The sequence below is a fragment of the Danio aesculapii genome, chromosome 8 (genome assembly GCF_903798145.1).
Source record: "Danio aesculapii chromosome 8, fDanAes4.1, whole genome shotgun sequence".
NCBI classification, from domain to species: Eukaryota; Metazoa; Chordata; class Actinopteri; order Cypriniformes; family Danionidae; genus Danio; species Danio aesculapii.
In genome coordinates, this window is record NC_079442.1 from 23,965,698 (window position 1) to 23,983,698 (window position 18,001).

The following is an 18,001-nucleotide window of genomic DNA, read 5'->3' on the forward strand; positions in this document are numbered from 1 at the left end:
ATATATTGAATATTTCTGTAACTTAATTTTAGTATTTCGCTGGCGCAGTGGGTAGCACTGAAGGTCACTGGTTCGAGCCCCGACTGGATCAGTTGGCATTTCTGTGTTGAGTTTGCATGTTATCCATATGTTCGCGTGGGTTTCCTCCGGGTGCTCCGGTTTCCCTCACAAGTCCAAAGACATGCGTTATAGATGAATTGGGTAAGCTAAATTGTCTGTAGTGTATGTGTGCATGTCCTGGTCCTCCAGGTTGGGGGTTGAGTGTTAGGTTAATGACCCACCTTGTAAAAATTAGATGTTACAAAACACCAACATGGTGCGGCTAAATATCAACTTCAATATAAACGGCCCTTGGAGTAAGTTAGGATGCAAGTAATTTTAAGTGAAATGTTTATAAAAATTCAGCATTTATCAGCTATTTTGATAATTTTTTTCTCACAGTTCTGTGATTATCTTCTGACTGAGAAGTTCTGACTTATTACAGAAGCTTGTTTTTATTATGAAATAAAAAATAAACATGTTTTTCTCAAACACATACTGTAGGCTGTTAAATAAAGAGACCCTCAATCTCACACACACATATATGCACACAAAAATATTAAAATGAAATTTTATCTTACAAATATATATACATTTTTCACCACTAAATACAAAAAAAAGTATTTCTCTCAGACCAGTATTAATATCTGATGGTCTTTTTTCACAAATTTTCCCCTAAGTTAGAGTTTAAAAACAGTTCAGATTATTTTTTGTTTTGTTTCAACATCAAACTTTTTTTCTCAATATTAAAGTTATACATATCTGACAATGCTAATGTTTTCTTTAGAACTCTAATTTCCAACATTGAGTAAAAAATATATCAAATATATCAACAAGAATTAGAATTTACATTTATATTTAAACAGTCCTAAGTTTGATGAATGAAAATCAGGTTAAATAACCTTTCATTACACTTTCTCAGTTGTTAGATGTTCTGGAAAGCTACTGTATGGCTGAGGGTCTGGAATACCACCGACTGGATGGAAACACCAAATCTAAAGACCGAGTGAAGATAGTGAAAGAGTTTAACAGCTCTCGGGATGTCAACTTGTGTCTGGTGTCAACATTGTGAGTGTAGCTTCATATGTTATTATGTTATGTTATGTTATGTTATGTTATGTTATGTTATGTTATGTTATGTTATGTTATGTTATGTTATGTTATGTGTGTATAGCACTTTTATCTTGTATGGCCATATACCCAAAGCACCCAAAAAGGGGGTGTCTCTCCACACCATCACCAGTGTGCAGCATCCACTTGGATGATGCGATGGTAGCCACAGGACAACAGTGACAGTGCGCTCACCACACACCAGCTATTGGTGGAGTGGAGAGACAGTGATAGAGACAATTCGGTGGATGGGGATGATTGGGAGGCCATGATGGGTGAGGGCCGATGAAGGGAATTTGGCCAGGACACCGGGGTTACACTCCTACTCTTTATGACAAGTGCCATGGGATTTTTAATGACCACAGAGAGTCAGGATCTCGGTTTAACATCTCATCCGAAAGATGGCGCTCACTGACAGCATAGAGTCCCCTTCACTTTACTGGGGCATTAGGACTTACACAGACCGCAGGTTAAGTGCCCCCTGCTGGCCTTACTAACATAATTTCCAACAGCAACCTAGTTTTCCCATGTGGTCTCCCATCCAGGTACTAACCAGGCTCAGCCCTGCTTAGCTTCAGTGAGTAACTGGTCTTGGGCTGCAGGGTGATATGGCTGTGGCATGTTATTATGTTTCATTATACCTGATAATTGCAGTAACTAAATGATTGGCAACATAACTCACAATGACTTTGATCTTCATGTCTTTGCTACAGAGCTGGCGGTCTTGGTCTCAACTTCATCGGAGCGAATGTTGTTGTATTGTTTGATCCGACATGGAATCCTGCCAATGATCTTCAGGCTATTGACAGGCGAGTTATGAAAGCAGATATCCGTATAATTACTGATTCACATTTTACAACAGCGTGCCAGAAATATGGAGTACTGAAATGTTGAAGATTAGTAGATGTGGATACTGTTCAAACTGCACTGCATTTGTTCAGCAAGGGTGCATTAAGTTGGTCAAAAGTGATAGTAAAGGCATGGTTAAAACTTTAGTTTTGGTACAAAGCGGTTATTTTGAATTGTAATAATACTCCAAAGTATCACGCTTTTTTCTTCAAATAAATACAGTTTTGCTGAACAGAAGAGACTCACTGTCATACATTTTACTGATCAAAAACCTTTGAACATCATAATATATTTACAAGTTGTGTGATGTTTATCAAGGTCCCAATAGAACCAGTGTTGATTTCTGTTTTCATTTACAGGGTGTATCGTATTGGCCAGTGCAGAGATGTGACTGTTTTTAGACTCATCTCTTTAGGAACAGTAGAGGAGATCATATACTTGCGTCAGATTTACAAACAGGTATGTTTATAAAATAAAATGATGTAATACAGTTTAGCAAAGGTCTATCGAGATATTATTATATTACCTGTACAGTCTGAGATGTAGGCAAGTAGTGAAAAATAAAATAAGCTTTTTAGCTAAATCTGTGATCCGTGGTGATTCATAAAATACAAGACAAAAGTTACAGGAACACTGAGAGTAAAGAAAACATTAAAGGCAACAAAGTTAAAACGTGCAAGAGTATTATTAACAACATTATTATTTTAAGCAGGAGCTACCAATCACGCTTTTTTGGTGGAACTATTCCTGTAACTAGTAGATGTTTTTACAGTTGTATAAGAATACACAAATTTGTCTACTTAAATAAAACTGAAATGTTGAGACCGGTTGTTTTCTCTGCTTGATTGATTGACAGCAACTTCAGTCATCAGTGATTGGCCAGGAGAATGCTAGACGCTACTTTGAGGCTGTTCAGGGTACCGATGGCTATGCAGGGGAACTATTCGGCATCCGAAACCTTTTCCGCTTGCAGACTGATGGCACATGTCTTACCCATCGCATCTTGGAGGTAAGAAGACAAAAATTCTGTAGTGGAGCATACATTCAAACTTTCAAATCCAGTGTTAAACATGCAACATGCTAAGTGAGGGATAAAACATCTAGGAGGTTGTCATCGCAGAATAAAGCTCAACAGGTTTATAGGCAGCCTGACGCAAAATGGAGGGGCTTTATTCTGTGAAAAATAAAGTCCTGGATGTACTTTATCCCGCTTATTACACTGCTACTTGCCACAAAACATACAAATTCGACACAAAACATTGTTCTGAGCTGTAATAGTTTGAGAATCCTTTGAAATGAAAACAACTGATGCAGTATATGCTAACATGTGCATTTTTCAGTCACAAGAAGGAGCCAAACATTCAAAAACGCAAAGCAGACAGAAACGAAAACAACTGGAGTATACACTAACTTGCGCATTATTCAGTCTCAAGATGCCACCAAACTGTCAAAAACACAGATGACAGAAATGAAAACAACTGATGGAGTATACACTAACTTGCACATTTTTTAGTCAAAAGATGGCACCAAACCGTCAAAAACGCAAAGCTGACAGAAACAAAACAACTGATGGAGTATACACTAACTTGAGCATTATTCAGTCACAAAATAGCGCCAAATCATCAAAAAACGCAAAGCTGACAAAAAATGAAAACTACCGATGAAGTATAAACTAAACTGAGCATTATTCAGTCACAAAATGGCACCAAATCGTCAAAAAAAAACGCAAAGCTGTTATTCAACCAGTGTTGAATAACATACCTTGCAATGTTGCGTCTGACCAATCAAAATCTAGTATTCCAGACAGCCATCTAATAATACATGTTAACAACATGTGGTGCCATATTAGAAACATTCAAACGACAAGTAATATGTTGAATTTTTTTATAATTATTTTTTTAGGGGTTTTCACCTTTATTTTGATTGGACAGTGGAGATTTAGAGACAGAAAGGTATGGGGAGCAGAAAGAGGGCAAGGGCCGGCAAAGGACCTCGAGCCGGGAATCGAACTCGGGTCACCGTAAGCACCACAGTGCCATGTGTCGACACGCTAACCACTAGGCTATTGGCGCCAACATATGTTGAAGCTTTTAAAAACATGCTAGCAACAATGCAACTATGCCATAAACATCCTTGCAATTTGTTAAATGTTAGTGACCTACTAAAAATGCTAGAAACATGCTTTATATGCTTTTTAATATATTTTAATGTAGAGGTAATGCTTACTATTTACCCTACATTAAAATATATTAAAAAGCAGCTATAAATGCTGTACTATAAAGTTATTATAAAGTGTTTCACGATAACTTTATCATTACCTGAATGTGTTTTAAATTTTATTTATGCCTGTAACACAAAATTAAGTTTTCAGTTGTCAAATGATCAGTAGTTTTACTTCTTTCAAGATCATGAGACACTACCACTCCAAAATATTACTAAATAAACTAAAACAGAAATTAATATTTTTTTCAACAAGGATATAACGAAAGTAAACATTTATGCTAGAAAATAGTTTCTATACTTTTATATATATTTATAATAATTTATTATAATAATTTATTATATATATATAAATAAATGAACCCTGAGCAAAATAGACTTCTTTAAAAAACAAAACATAATTATTCCAAACTTTTGCCCACCTCATGTACATATATCCGAATCTGACAGATATTATATCGACCAGTTTTCCATTTCTAGTTTTGTGATATTGTCAAATTTTGAGTCTGTTATGAATTAGTGATGCAGAAGTTCTGATGAGAATGTGGATATACTGTCTGTACGGCCCCAGCGGGTCATGCATATCCCTGATGACATGCCTTTAATGAACTGTTTATATGAAATGAATTCCTTCTCCTTGACATGATGGGAATGGCGTGATGGGCGCACAGAGGGAAGGCCAATTGGAGGTGGGAATCATGACGGCCAGAACTCAAGCCGTGGACGAAAGGATGCAGGAGCCTGTGAGTATCCACCCCTTTCACAGACCCGTGCCTCTTTCCCATCATCCATCTGTTCCCACGACACCAACACATGGTCACAATCAAGTCCAATAGTGAAGACCACACAGACATGTACTATCTATACCACATTTATTTACTCAGCAGTGGGGTTATCTAATTGTTCTTCTGGAAAGAGCCTCACACTTTGTTTTTCTGAACAGGATGGGCATTGACTGCAGCGTCCCGGCTTGTTAAAATCTTTTTTTTTTACTTAAAACTGGATGTCGCTGTCAGTTAGATTGTGGTAAAGATGATTTTGGTGCAGTATAGATGTTTTACATTTACAAAAACTGGTATGAATATGTTTGAGATGCAAATTGTTGTAACGTATAATGTGTTTTTGTTTTTGGAGAATTTTAATTGTTGCAGTTTTTTACTGACAGTCTTTTATTTTTGCCACATTCAGTTTAAACCACTAGATTAAATTGTTAAGCTTTTATATTGTTCAATAGTTTGCGGTCAGTTAGTTTACAATAAGTTCTGAATTTTGTTGATTTTTGTGAAGTATATAAAGTTCTGTTTTGTTTTATTTAAGCTGCCTTGAATACAAATATGTTTAAATGAGATAGTATTTGTTAATATTATTTACAAAAACTTTTACTATATTATATTTAAAGGGGAAGTTGCTGCTGGCAAACTTTTTTCTTTTTTCTTTTAGTGTCATTGAGATGCTATTGTAGTTATGATAAAATGTTTGAAAATATCATGTTTTGTTATTTATTTATTTGTATTTTAGTTTTTTTGTCATTTGTTTTTAGTGCTGGGCAAAAATTATTCACATCCAAAGTAAAAGTTTGTTATGATTTAAAGGTGCAGTATGTAAGTTTGTAGCTGAACTAGGTATTACACGCCTGGTTTAAAACACACGCAAGCAAAGGTTGCCAGATTTGTGACACCAACAGGAGCGAGCCTTGACTATCAAGCCTAAAGGCTGATTTAAGTTGTGTTCTTAATAAAAGCAACGGCACGCGATAGAAGGAATATTTTCCATATTAAAAGTAGTTTTTGTTCTTACCAACACCTGAAATTTATATTTTTGAAACAACAGTATAAACTGACAATAGTCTCCTCAGGTACACCTTATGTGCTTTATACAGTGTTAAATGCTAATATTCTGAGTTTGAATGCTATTTTACATGACATTTATTGCCATACTACTAAAAAGCAGCAGCATATAGTTTACCTCGGATCTTGAAAATAAAATAAACCGTTTGAAATTGAACTTTACAACTGTGACAACACACACTATGACAACACACACTTTAGAACTGTAAACCAACACACATCAGTGATTCAGCATCTACATTTAATAATGTTGAAGAGGTTTAATATGTATTAATTAGATTATAAACCTTACCAATTTGTTGGCATGCAGTAAGTGTTGCGTCTGGTGCAAACAGCCAAATTGCTCATCACTGCAAATCTCGTCAGGTAGCGTGTTGTTAGGACACAGGGTTACAATGTAACCTGCTCACCTAATGTTTACGCTCGTAATATTTATATTATTTGCTAATTAATAACCTCATATGGAACTCTGAATCTGTGTCTCATTTTGGGGCTGCTACTGTCCACCAGAGGTCACATTTCAATCACTGACGCATAATATGTGAGCTTTTCTGGCTGAATGAATGAAAGATGCTGTTTTCCAGCAAAGCAACCTGGGGTGCTGAAATATAATTGGCTAAAGTGGCAGTGAGCGAGTTAAAAGAACCAAAACAAAGACAGCGTTCCAGCACGTAACTCACATTTTAAAAGCAAATATCTGACTTCAGCATTGTTTTTCAGATAAACAAGAATGTTCACTTGGCATGTTTCTCAAATATCTGCAAGCATATTACAGTGTTTTTATGCTTTAAAGTATCTGTTTACTATAGCTTAATAATGCTCAATTTTAAAGTACCTTTAAAATACATGTGAGTGCTGTGTATATTTATTATGTATATATAAACACACACACACACACACACACACGTTTATTTATATTTAGACTAAATATATATGGAAATAATGCAAATTATATATAAATTTAAATATCTATGTAACAATATTGTTCTGTATAGTTTTGTTTCTATGTATGTATGTATGTGTGTGTGTGTGTGTGTGTGTTACATATAAATAATAAATATATATAATACACACACACACATATTAAGTTAAAACAAACTTTTCTTGCGATTAATCTTTGCCCAGCACTAATTATTTTACTACTAATTAAGTGAGATTTATTTATAAACTAATTTCGAGAGGATCACGTGCTTATGATTTATCACAGCCGGTCTCGTATTAAGCTAATCAGTATCATCCAATCATATAAGCCATAAGCTACTATAAATAACCACAGTCTTCAGTCCACTTTATCTTCGTTTGGAAGAAATCCCCCTTCCTCCCCATTCTCCTCCTTCACCATAGATCAGGCGGCACGGAGGCCCAGTGGTTAGCACTGTTAGCCCCACAGCAAGAACACTGCCAGCCCTGGTCCTGCTCATGGATCATCAGCTAAGTGTGAACTCTTGAAACAAAAAAAAAAGTATTTTAAAATTTTTATTTCAATGTTTTTGGTTAACTGTAATAATTTTATGATGCAGTAAAAAATTTAAATCCATTTTAATGTCTTTATAGTTTTTATTCATTTATATTTCAGTTTTGGTTATTTTTCTGTCAATTAGAATTAAATAAAAAAGAGAAACTTTTCTTTGCCAACTAGCTGAAATAAAATGAAGTTTATAAATTATATTCCATTTCAATTAAAGTTCGTTTTATTTTAAATCAGTGTTTCGAAAAACATAAAATCACACAGAATAAAGAATCAAAAAATCCTTAATTTTCATATTTAATTCACATGATCCACTTAGGAATTAACTGAACTAAATACCTTTAGCAAATAACTAACAGCCCATGTTGTTTTACCTCAGGATCCTTGGTCAGCAGATGCTGCTACTGAGCGAGCAGGAGGATCAGCAGGGGTCTGTATTAAACCCGCTGAGGTTTTGGACTTCAGCAGTGGAAGTGAGGATGAAGATCCCTGCTGCTCCAAGCAGAGACCCTCAGAAACACACACTGGAGAGCAGATGGTAGCCGGTAATACCTGTATAGGCAATACGGGCCTGTGTAATCTGTTGCAGAAACAAATGACAGAGATGAGACAGTGGGATACTGACACTGGAGAGGACTCCAGTAGCCAGGATGAGGATGACAACTGTGAAAAACTCACAGTCATTAAGACCTCTAAAATCAGAGATCTGTCCAGTGAATCTGAGGAAGAGCTAGAAGGAGTCAGTGATGGTGAACAACAGAGAAGATCACACAATGATAGTACAAAGAATGGAAAGAATCATAGTCGCAAAAGAGTGAAGTTTGCAAAAAGATCTGAAGATGATATTGAACATTTTTCTTGGTCAGATGATGAAGGGTTTCTGAAAGCTGTGAGATGTGTGAAGGAGAAGGAATCAAATCACAGACATTCCTCCAAGAGGGAAAACACTACATCTGGATTTAAAAAAGCCCAGTCAAGAGATGAAGGAAACACTGGAACACTGGACTCGTTATTAGGTAGAAGGATTAAAATGTGATTTTTTAAGTCTTCTTTATATATTCATTGCAAAAATAAAAATATTTGCTACATTACATATGTAAAAAGCACACACAACACGTATTAGTAACTAAATAATAATCAATATACAGTTAGGTCTATAAATGTTTGGTTATACAATTTTAAAATTTTTGGCTCTATACACCAACACAATGGATTTGAAATGAAACGACCAAGATGTGCTTTAACTTTCAGCTTTACTTTGAGGGTATTTACATCCAAATCAGCTGAACGCTGTTGAAATTACAACAGTTGAATATGTGCCTCAAAATTCCACTTTTTAATACTTTGTTGCAAATCCTTATATCTAAATAATCTTCAAAAAAAATTAATGATTTAGAGATTTTAAAGTCTGCATGAAGTTCAAAATTTACAAAAAATGTTTGCTTGTGCATATTGCCATTCTTAAAATGGAAAAACAAATATGTGAAAGTTAATTCATTGAAAAGTCTAATTCTGACCATTTGCTTCAGCAGTTGGGTTCAGCCATGTTATTTTTAACCAAGCCCCTCCTACCATTAGTTTGCTGCTAGGGAATGATGTGCAAAGAAAGCCCACCTCCTACTCAATGTTCCATTTCAGTTGGAAGTACATAAACATACTAAAATAAAAGTTTAACTTCTGGGTTATGCAGACTTTAAGTCGTGTCACCCAAAACTCTGATGCTTTAAAATTGTCGTAAAAAGATATGAATTGAGTCGTTTAATGCAAGTCTTCTGAAGAGACACGATTATTTATATATATATATATATATATATATATATATATATATATATATATATATATATATATATATATATATATATATATATATATATATATATATATAGGGCTTGACTTTACACTTTTGAATCACCAGCCACTGTGGCTAGTAGATTTCCAACATTACTAGCCACTCGCCGTTTTCACTAGGCAGAATTTTGTTGTTGGGAAAATATATTTTATATGCATAAATGTGACTTTGACATGCTAAAATTACTTTAAAATTACTTATTTTGATTTTGTATTATGTCCACATGCCACCTCATTCATTAAATTTTTGTGTGTCATGAATGAGCTCCACGTGCATTTTTAAAATCTTTTATAAACAATTTAATTGACTATTGAAAGGTCCAAAATGTCAGATTTGATTAAAACTCTCTCCAATTGTGTTCAGAAGATCAACACAATTCTCATAAGTTAGTACCGATGTAAACGTGAGTATAATATGACAGACTTGTCATTTTGGGGTTGAATTTATATAAAATATATAAAGAAAGTCATAGTGCAGTCAAACTAGGGCTGCACAGTATATCATTTCAGGATCGATATCGCAATGTGCACATTCGCAATGTTGAGTCTGGATTATAGTTGAGCAGAAACCACAAAACACATGATTTTTAGAGTCAAGCGAACTTTTATCATTTGCATGTGTTTTTAAGGCATGAAACTTAGCATTTCAAGAGTTTAAAACATTCAACACCAGCAATTATGACTTTTAGAGACATCACAAAGATCAATTGTACTTAATTATTTATACAATGAAGATGATATAGTGTTAACTTACATTTACAAACAAAAATTTCCATTTCTTGTCCAAATATCTATATTTCAAACCAAAAACTATTTTGCTTGTTTTTAGGAAAATCTCAATTAATTATGGCTTATTATTTCTGAAAGTAACAAGGAATCTATATTCTTAGATATTTGGGCCTAAGTAATTTACATTGTGTTAACTCAATTTCTGTACCTACTGTTAGACTCCCCAGAAAATTTCAAAGAGTGCCATTTAAGCCATGGTGAAGCTGTATTCATTTCACAATATTTATCGCAGAATAATAAAATATTACAATGCCAGATTTTACCAATATCATGCAGTCCTAAGTTAAATGGTGCCATTTGTCAATAATCATATAGCAGTTTTTGAGATGACTAAGGCATTTCAACCTGTTTCATTTCTCTGCCATATATTCTGTCTTTTCTGTCAGGTGGGCTTCAGCAGGTGGGCTACACTCACTCTAATCAGAAGGTTGTGGGCTCGAGCAGAGCAGAAGACCGTCTAAGCCGCGCTGCTGTGCGAGAAGTCTTTGAGCTACACAAACACTCACAGCTTCCAGCAAATCAGATGCTGGACGTATCAGAGGTTTCCACATTTTATATTTCTATTTATGCAAACAGTCAATAACAGGTGCAGCACAACTAATAGTTATTTGAAATCTTTTAAAGATTGATTGCTATAGAATCTGTTGCAAAATTATATTTACAAAATGCATTGTTCATTTCATCTTTATTTCTATAGCGCTTTTACAATGTTGATTGTGTCAAAACAGGTTAACATAGAAGTTCTAGTAATTTGATACTGCTTTCATCCAGTTTTCAGAGTTGAAGTTCAGTTTAGTTCAGGTTAGTTTGAATTTCACTGCTGAAAGTCCAAACACTTAAGAGCGAATCCATCGATGCGCAGCTCCACAAGTCCCAAACCAAGCAAGCCAGTGGCGACAGCAGTTACATTTCCATTCACATATTTTTATGCACATTTTGCACATGCGCATAAAAAATGGCTGATGAAAACGGCAAGATTCGCATAATTTTTTTAAATGCACATGAACAACAATGGAAACACTTTCACCGAACAAATTCCAGTATGCGCATTAATAAAGGTCATGTAATTTAGTTATAAGAGGTCATGTGAGGATAAAAATGTGTGGGAATGGACAAACCAGCTGGCTGAGCACATTGTAAAACATCTAAAATGTTGTTTTGGTCATTCTAAAGCACCTTCACCATTTCTGTATTAGTGTTATTATATTATTAATGACCTCCAGAACTGTCACCTTACACCTTCAAACGCCACCATGCACTCATTGCGTTTCTGCATCCTCTTCTGAAGTGCTAGTCATTTAGTAAATAAAGAAAAGAGTGATGCAGCTTCTCCTACTGCAGCAAAGTCCGTTTTTACTGTTGATATTTGCCTCAAGTTAATTAAGTGACGATTTTTGTTCTCTTTGACTCGTTGGATGGAAACGCTGCTTTATTTGCACGTCTTTTATGCGGTATTTGAGTTTTGCGCATAAATTTAATTCACATTTTTAGATGGAAACATAGCTAGTGATGAGTAACAAAACTTGACCAATTGACCAAAGTGAAGGAAAAAACCTTGAGAAAAAACTGTCTCAGTTGGACACGACCATTTTTCCTCCTTGTCTGTATTTATTAACTATTTTTAAAGAAAAAAGTCTTCCAAAAATTAAAAACATGACTAGATAATCACAAGACACGAACTCACAATTCTACATTCAAAATTGTGAGATAAAAACGTTTATTTCAATTGCTGTAACGCATGACTGAATATAAATTCTTTGAATCCATAAAACTCATTTGTTCAAAGATTTTAGATAGTTTTTGATTAAAAACACAAATTTTCGAGTGTTTGTGCATTGTTCTCTAAGTCTTCATATCAAATTCTGACAGGAAATATGTTTTTAGATTAAACCAGCTCAGCCATTTTGTGTTGAAAATCCAATTTGTTAGTGCTGTTAACCCACCACAATGCTTTTTTTCATTAAAACACACAGCTTTGTCACTCATCTGTACTAATAATTGTCTGCCCTGCATATGCTTCTTCAATAATGCACAAGTCATTTTAAATTCTGATAATGATTTTTTTAAATCCAGAGATACTAAAAAAAATAGTGGGGAAAAAGTCCAATCCTAAAATTCTTTGTATTTGTTTTGTTTTAGACCGAGTTATCGGATCCCATTCTCACAGATCACGTCAATGGAGGTCAAACACCAATGACACACAGCAGACCCCACATAGAGCATCCGGTCACACACACCATCAAAACCTCCCACCGCCAGAACAATCTCACCGTCATAGTGGGCGAAACACCCAGCAGCATGTGCAGGTAACACTAATGTCTGCTCCAGATTGCTTTGAGATCCACACACACATCATCTTCATACAAAGCAAATAATGATGTCAGTTGGGCTAAAAACACAAACATTAGAACAGCAAGCCAGTGAGAGGAAATTCCTGGTAGCGCAGGGCTGTGTGCCAGTTTTCCCCACAGCTATGGTTCGCCTGGCCCCCGAGGATCGAGGAAAGACCACCCTGAAGCCTCTCACCCACCCATTTCCCAAGTCTTTAGCAAAAAAACACACTTTGTACTGAAAAGAAAATCAGAATAATCTCACAAATGTCCTGTTTGCTCATGTAATGGTGAAAACACACACACACATACATATAAATGGTTACTCTTTTCTTTGAAGAGCTGCTTTTATGTGATTTATCTGCACACAGACAGATACTTAAGGGTCTTGCTTCATAGTTTTTGGTTTTAAACCACAAAGGGTGGCAACCACCATTAGAAGTTGCACCATAAGTTCTTTCAGTTTTGAATTACTCAGTGGTTTTCCTTTAAGATCCAAACACTTTTTGTTTTAAGTTTTAAAATGTGAAACCTGGGGTTCGTTTGCTTGAATAATCTTAAAGGGGTAGTTGCCAAGCAAAAGAAAGATATGGGGCTCTATTTTAGCAATCTATGCGCAAAGTCCAAAGCGCAGGGCGCAAAAGCATTAAGGGCGTATCCGAATACACTTTTACTATTTTAAAGATGGGAAAACACGCTCTGCGACGCTGTGCATGGTCTAACAGAGTTGAGCTTATTCTCTTGATGAGTTTGGTGTTTTGAGAACAAACCAATCAGAGTCTCATCTTCCATTCCCTCTAAGACTCAGTTGCGTCGCTTAATGGCGCATTTGCTATTTACATGGCGGACTTTGAAAGTGGAAAAAGTGAACACTTCAAAACAGTTAAACAGACCATCTGCAGCAAGAGGATAATGAGCCTAATCCATTCGGCCTTTACTTTCACTTTCACTCTTTCGTGGATAAGGAAATCATGTTGTACTCACTCCACTGAAGACATCTATTAGCCTACATAATTAATTTAGTTTGTTAAGTGCAAAGATTTGTTTCAAAACTCTTTCTAAGTTCAGTTCTAATTTCCAGTAAATGAATAAATGAATAATAATAACGAAGTGTGTTCAAACAACTTATGTTCAAACACATGTCCTATATGGTCCAAAACCTGACAGGTGGGCAAATCTAAGCTTGTTTTTAATAAAACAAATATAAATATGCATATAATAAATAATACTAATGATAATAATAACATTATACAAAAGCAAGTTGTCGTAATTAACCTGAAAAAAGCCACCGAGGTGAAGAAGGCATGGAGGTAGTGGTTTTTATATTTATATTGTTACAAACCCCTGATGTTAGTCCAGGGGATGGTGGGGTTTGACATTTCTTTGTAATTAAAATATATTTATACAAACAGTAAATAAGTGCTAAAGACAACCAAAATAATACCAAAATTGTGATTTTATTTATATTTCCCAAAGTGAACAAAAACAACGAATAAATCCAAAATAAAGAAAATAAAGTAAGGCAAAATATACTATTTACAATATTTACAACACTGAAACAAATACAAAGACAGGAGAGCTGGCAGAAGGGACGTGGGCGGCGCTAAAGGAACGAAAAGAACAAAACCCAAACTAAATCTAACTTTCCAGAAGCATCTAGCTAACTAACTATGTGAAACAAAATAATTAGCACGCGAAGAGCCTTCCGAGTCCTGACTGTCTACTCTATCTATCTATCCAAAAGTACAAGGGGTGGCGCTCGCCCCTAACCTAATGTACTATACAGAGTAGTCCTAAGTGTTGCAAAATGTATGTCACGTGACCTTCTTACCTGTCCGCTTCGTCCAAGCCTCGTAAACAACGTTAAAACAGAGCAATGGAGGGATCTACAAATAACGGACGGATAACGTGCAAACAGAAACGGGCAACAACAAAATACACAGTTAGACGGGTTTTTTCGTAACGCAACGCAACAAGAAAACAAGATAAGAAAGGGAAAAGAGAGGGGTGGTGAGTGGTCTGGCGCGCGCTTTTATGGTGGGTGGTCTTTGCTTATTGGATGTGACGTAAGAATGACGTAACCGGGGGAGAAATGACTGACAGCTGAATAGACCAATGAACGGAACCTGTGAATAATGAAAGCAGAAATGGGAGAGCAGAGCGAGAGAGAGAAAACACAAACAGAGCACAAATAACACAAATATGTAACAATAGAAAAGAATAATTTTTGTAAAATTGTAATCCTGGAGGACCAGAACGCATTGCCAAATGCATTTGCTATTTAAACAGTATGGTGTAAAACGTCAAAATGAAACTTGCGTCAGGCTAGCAATGTATAATAGGACCCATGCTGTTTATTACTTTTGTCTTTAGAAAGTCTAAATGATACTCTTTCTTTATTTTGAGGACAAGATGTTTTTTAAAGAGACTCAATGGGATTCAGTGTCCTGCTATGCTTATGATGCTTATGCTATGCTTTTACTGAGAAAAACGGTTGTCAGACAGTGCCAGCTACCAGCAGCAGCAAGGCCTTTATTTTTTTTATTCATTTTCTTGCATATTAACCCTTTACCTTATATTTTAATAGAGAAAGACATTGCATAGAATAGCTTCTGAATGATATGGAGCAGAGAAAATAATGAAAGAATTGACATTTTTGGGTGAGTTATCACTTTAAGAACGAGTAAGAAGTAGCTTTCAGCATTAAGCAAATCTGGTTTTTATTAAGCTGTAACTTATGGGCTGTGGTCTTATGATATAATATACAGATTGTCATAAACATGCTCCCTGCCTGCATTTTGCAATGCATGAAGTATAAAATTATCTTTAATACATTGCAGTAGACTTAGTTTTTTAAAATTGGAAGTTGTGTGGTCTAACTTCAACTAACTTTCAGTAAAAATAACATGTTATATGTGAAGGGGGTCCCTGCAGATTAAGAAGTCTCTAACTATATATATATATATATATATATATATATATATATATATATATATATATATATATATATATATATATATATATATATATATATATATAATTGATGATTAGTGTAATTTTTATGTATTTTTTAAACTGTGTAAAACTTACAGGAATTCTTAATAATAAATGTAGGCATGCATTGTAAAAGTTTTGATTTTACTGCATGCAAGTCTAATGAGTTTACATCTAATTCAAGATTCATGGTATTAACAAATCATTAACTAACACTACTAGCTTGATATGATACTAGCTTATTCGCTGTTTTATAATAATTAGTAAGGTAGAAGTTGGGTTTAGGTTTTGGGCTTGTTACAGCCCCTGGCAATCAAGGGGAGAGGGGCTGTACACTTGAACTGAGAATTTTGGTTATGCAAAAGCTCAAAGTTATTTGTGTTACAAAGTAAGAACAACAATAACAAACAATAACAAAGTATAAATCAAATAAAGACAAACAATACTAATAAATGGGCATAACAAACTATTAAACATTAACGAAGCACAAAAGCAAACCGAACAAACAAGCCAAAATACAACGATCATAGAGCAAAATATCAAACAGCGAGACAGAGAGACTGCTTCAGAACTACCAGACTGAAGACCTTTTAAATGACAGGTGGCATGCCGGGATTGGCTTAGACTGGAGCAGAGTTGTGTAGCAGAAGCCAATCAGAAAGCAGCAGTACGGGATTGATTGCAGTAAGGACAAGTCAAACAGACAATCAGGAGCAGCAGTGGGCAGAGCAAGCACAGTAGTGGACTGGGTTGGATTAGGGATGCAGAAAAGGGATTATACTATGTAACTTCTAATGAACAGTTAATATCTTATTAATAGGCAGGTGATAAGCTGTTAGTTATTAACTTGAATTGTGACCCAAGTGTTGCCGTTAGTTGTTTGTAAGAAACTGATTTGTATTTGGTCTCACAGGCAGCAGTTGGAAGAAATGGCTCAATTCTTTGGATTCAACTCTGTGCGTGACTTTGCAGAAGAGATTCTGAAGAGCGATTCAGAGCAGAGACTGGGCCGATTGCGAAGCTTCTACAGCCAAAAAAGCCCCGAACTCATGAACATTATTAAAAAGACCTTTCCTAAATCCAACATTCAGCCAAACCCACCAAATTCACCACCACTTTCTGTAGCCAGACAAAGACCTACCTCAAAAAGAGCCCACCCAAACTCTTCCATCGAAGTACCAACCCCTGAAGTTGAGGATCAAAGAAAAACATCTAAGAAAAAGAAAACGGGTGAAACTGAAGCTTCTGAGATTGACCTTCACTGCAGTACAGACCTCACCAAAACAGAAATGAAGAAGTCATCCACAGACATTTTCCCGTTTTCAAGTTCTGGAAACAATCCCCAAATAAACTGTGCACCAGTTGAAGAATGTATTTCAAATATTACTACTTCCTTACAACCTTGCACCTCGCGGTCAGCCTGTGTCTCCACAGATGATTGTGTTGCGTCAACCTCATCCCAGACCAGCAGTTCCTCCAAAATCACAGATCTTTTAGGTGACACATCCATCCTGAATGACTTGTTCAAGACAAAGAAGAAAGTTGTAGACCAATCGAGGGATGACAAAACATCCGCATGCACAGAAAGAGCACCAAAAAAAGGAAAGGATTTCTGGGACATCTTGAATGAGGGGAATGAGGAGAGCATTAATAAACTGACCGATCTGACCGAGGTGGAGAAGATCTGTAACAGTGTCAGTGTCTCTGCAAAGCCTAAGAGTAATGAGAAAACTGAAAGTTCACAACTCTGGAAGAAAAATGAGAAATTTCTGTGGAAACACTAGTTTTTAAAATGTTTTATAATTCTATAGAATGTTGTTTTTTATTGCAATCACAGGCTTTTTATTTAAGCGCTTTTGTTTTTATTTCTTTTTCATTTAGAATTTATTGTATTTTTCTCAGGTAAGATTTGATTAATTAAGATTCCTTAAAACTTTGTGCACACTGTAATTGGCTGGTATTTGGTGTAATTGTTTTATCTTGTTGTTTTAATTGTATCAAAGTATGTATCTTGATAAAGGCACAAAACAGACTTTTTCATAAAACTGTAATTAAACTGAAAACGTTTAAACAAAAAACTAAAAATTGAACTAAATAAGCTTAATTGGTGGCTTATTACAGATTTTGGAAATCTAAAATTACTATAGATTCATTGTTTAATGCATAGTTCAAAAATCATTTATATATAGGCCTTTCGGGTTAAACTCAACCCACTCTGAGTGTTTCCTGAATGGGAGTCAAGTGCACTTTTAGTCTGCATGAATTAAACCAGTATAGAGAATAGAAATGTGCTTAACCGAATATCCATTTAAATAGTATATATTCAATACAATTAAGATAAAAAAAAAACAGAAAACACCTACAGTTTGCTAAAATGAAGCCGAAATTGGCTTTCCCTCGTAGTGAACTAACAATAATAAGTGCATGGTTAAGATTACTGTGGCTAAAGCCTCAAACTGACATCAGCAAAGATGAATGGCCACTCCAAATGTGGAAGCAAATGGTCG

The 18,001-nt window shown here is 35.3% G+C and overlaps 1 protein-coding gene across 2 annotated transcripts in view; it reads left to right on the top strand.

The window, feature by feature from the left end:
- The window catches only part of ercc6l2 (excision repair cross-complementation group 6-like 2), a 32,200-nt gene extending 14,654 nt beyond the window's left edge, over window positions 1-17,546 (top strand). For both annotated transcript variants that reach the window (XM_056463455.1, XM_056463456.1), the window contains 9 exons: window positions 962-1,107; window positions 1,863-1,958; window positions 2,358-2,457; window positions 2,855-3,007; window positions 4,890-4,961; window positions 7,913-8,549; window positions 10,557-10,711; window positions 12,310-12,476; window positions 16,408-17,546. In XM_056463455.1, the coding sequence (XP_056319430.1) occupies window positions 962-1,107; window positions 1,863-1,958; window positions 2,358-2,457; window positions 2,855-3,007; window positions 4,890-4,961; window positions 7,913-8,549; window positions 10,557-10,711; window positions 12,310-12,476; window positions 16,408-17,278 (2,397 nt within the window). In that variant the 3' untranslated portion in view covers window positions 17,279-17,546. The remainder of the gene's footprint in view (window positions 1-961; window positions 1,108-1,862; window positions 1,959-2,357; window positions 2,458-2,854; window positions 3,008-4,889; window positions 4,962-7,912; window positions 8,550-10,556; window positions 10,712-12,309; window positions 12,477-16,407) is intronic.
- Window positions 17,547-18,001: the final 455 nt, after the last annotated feature.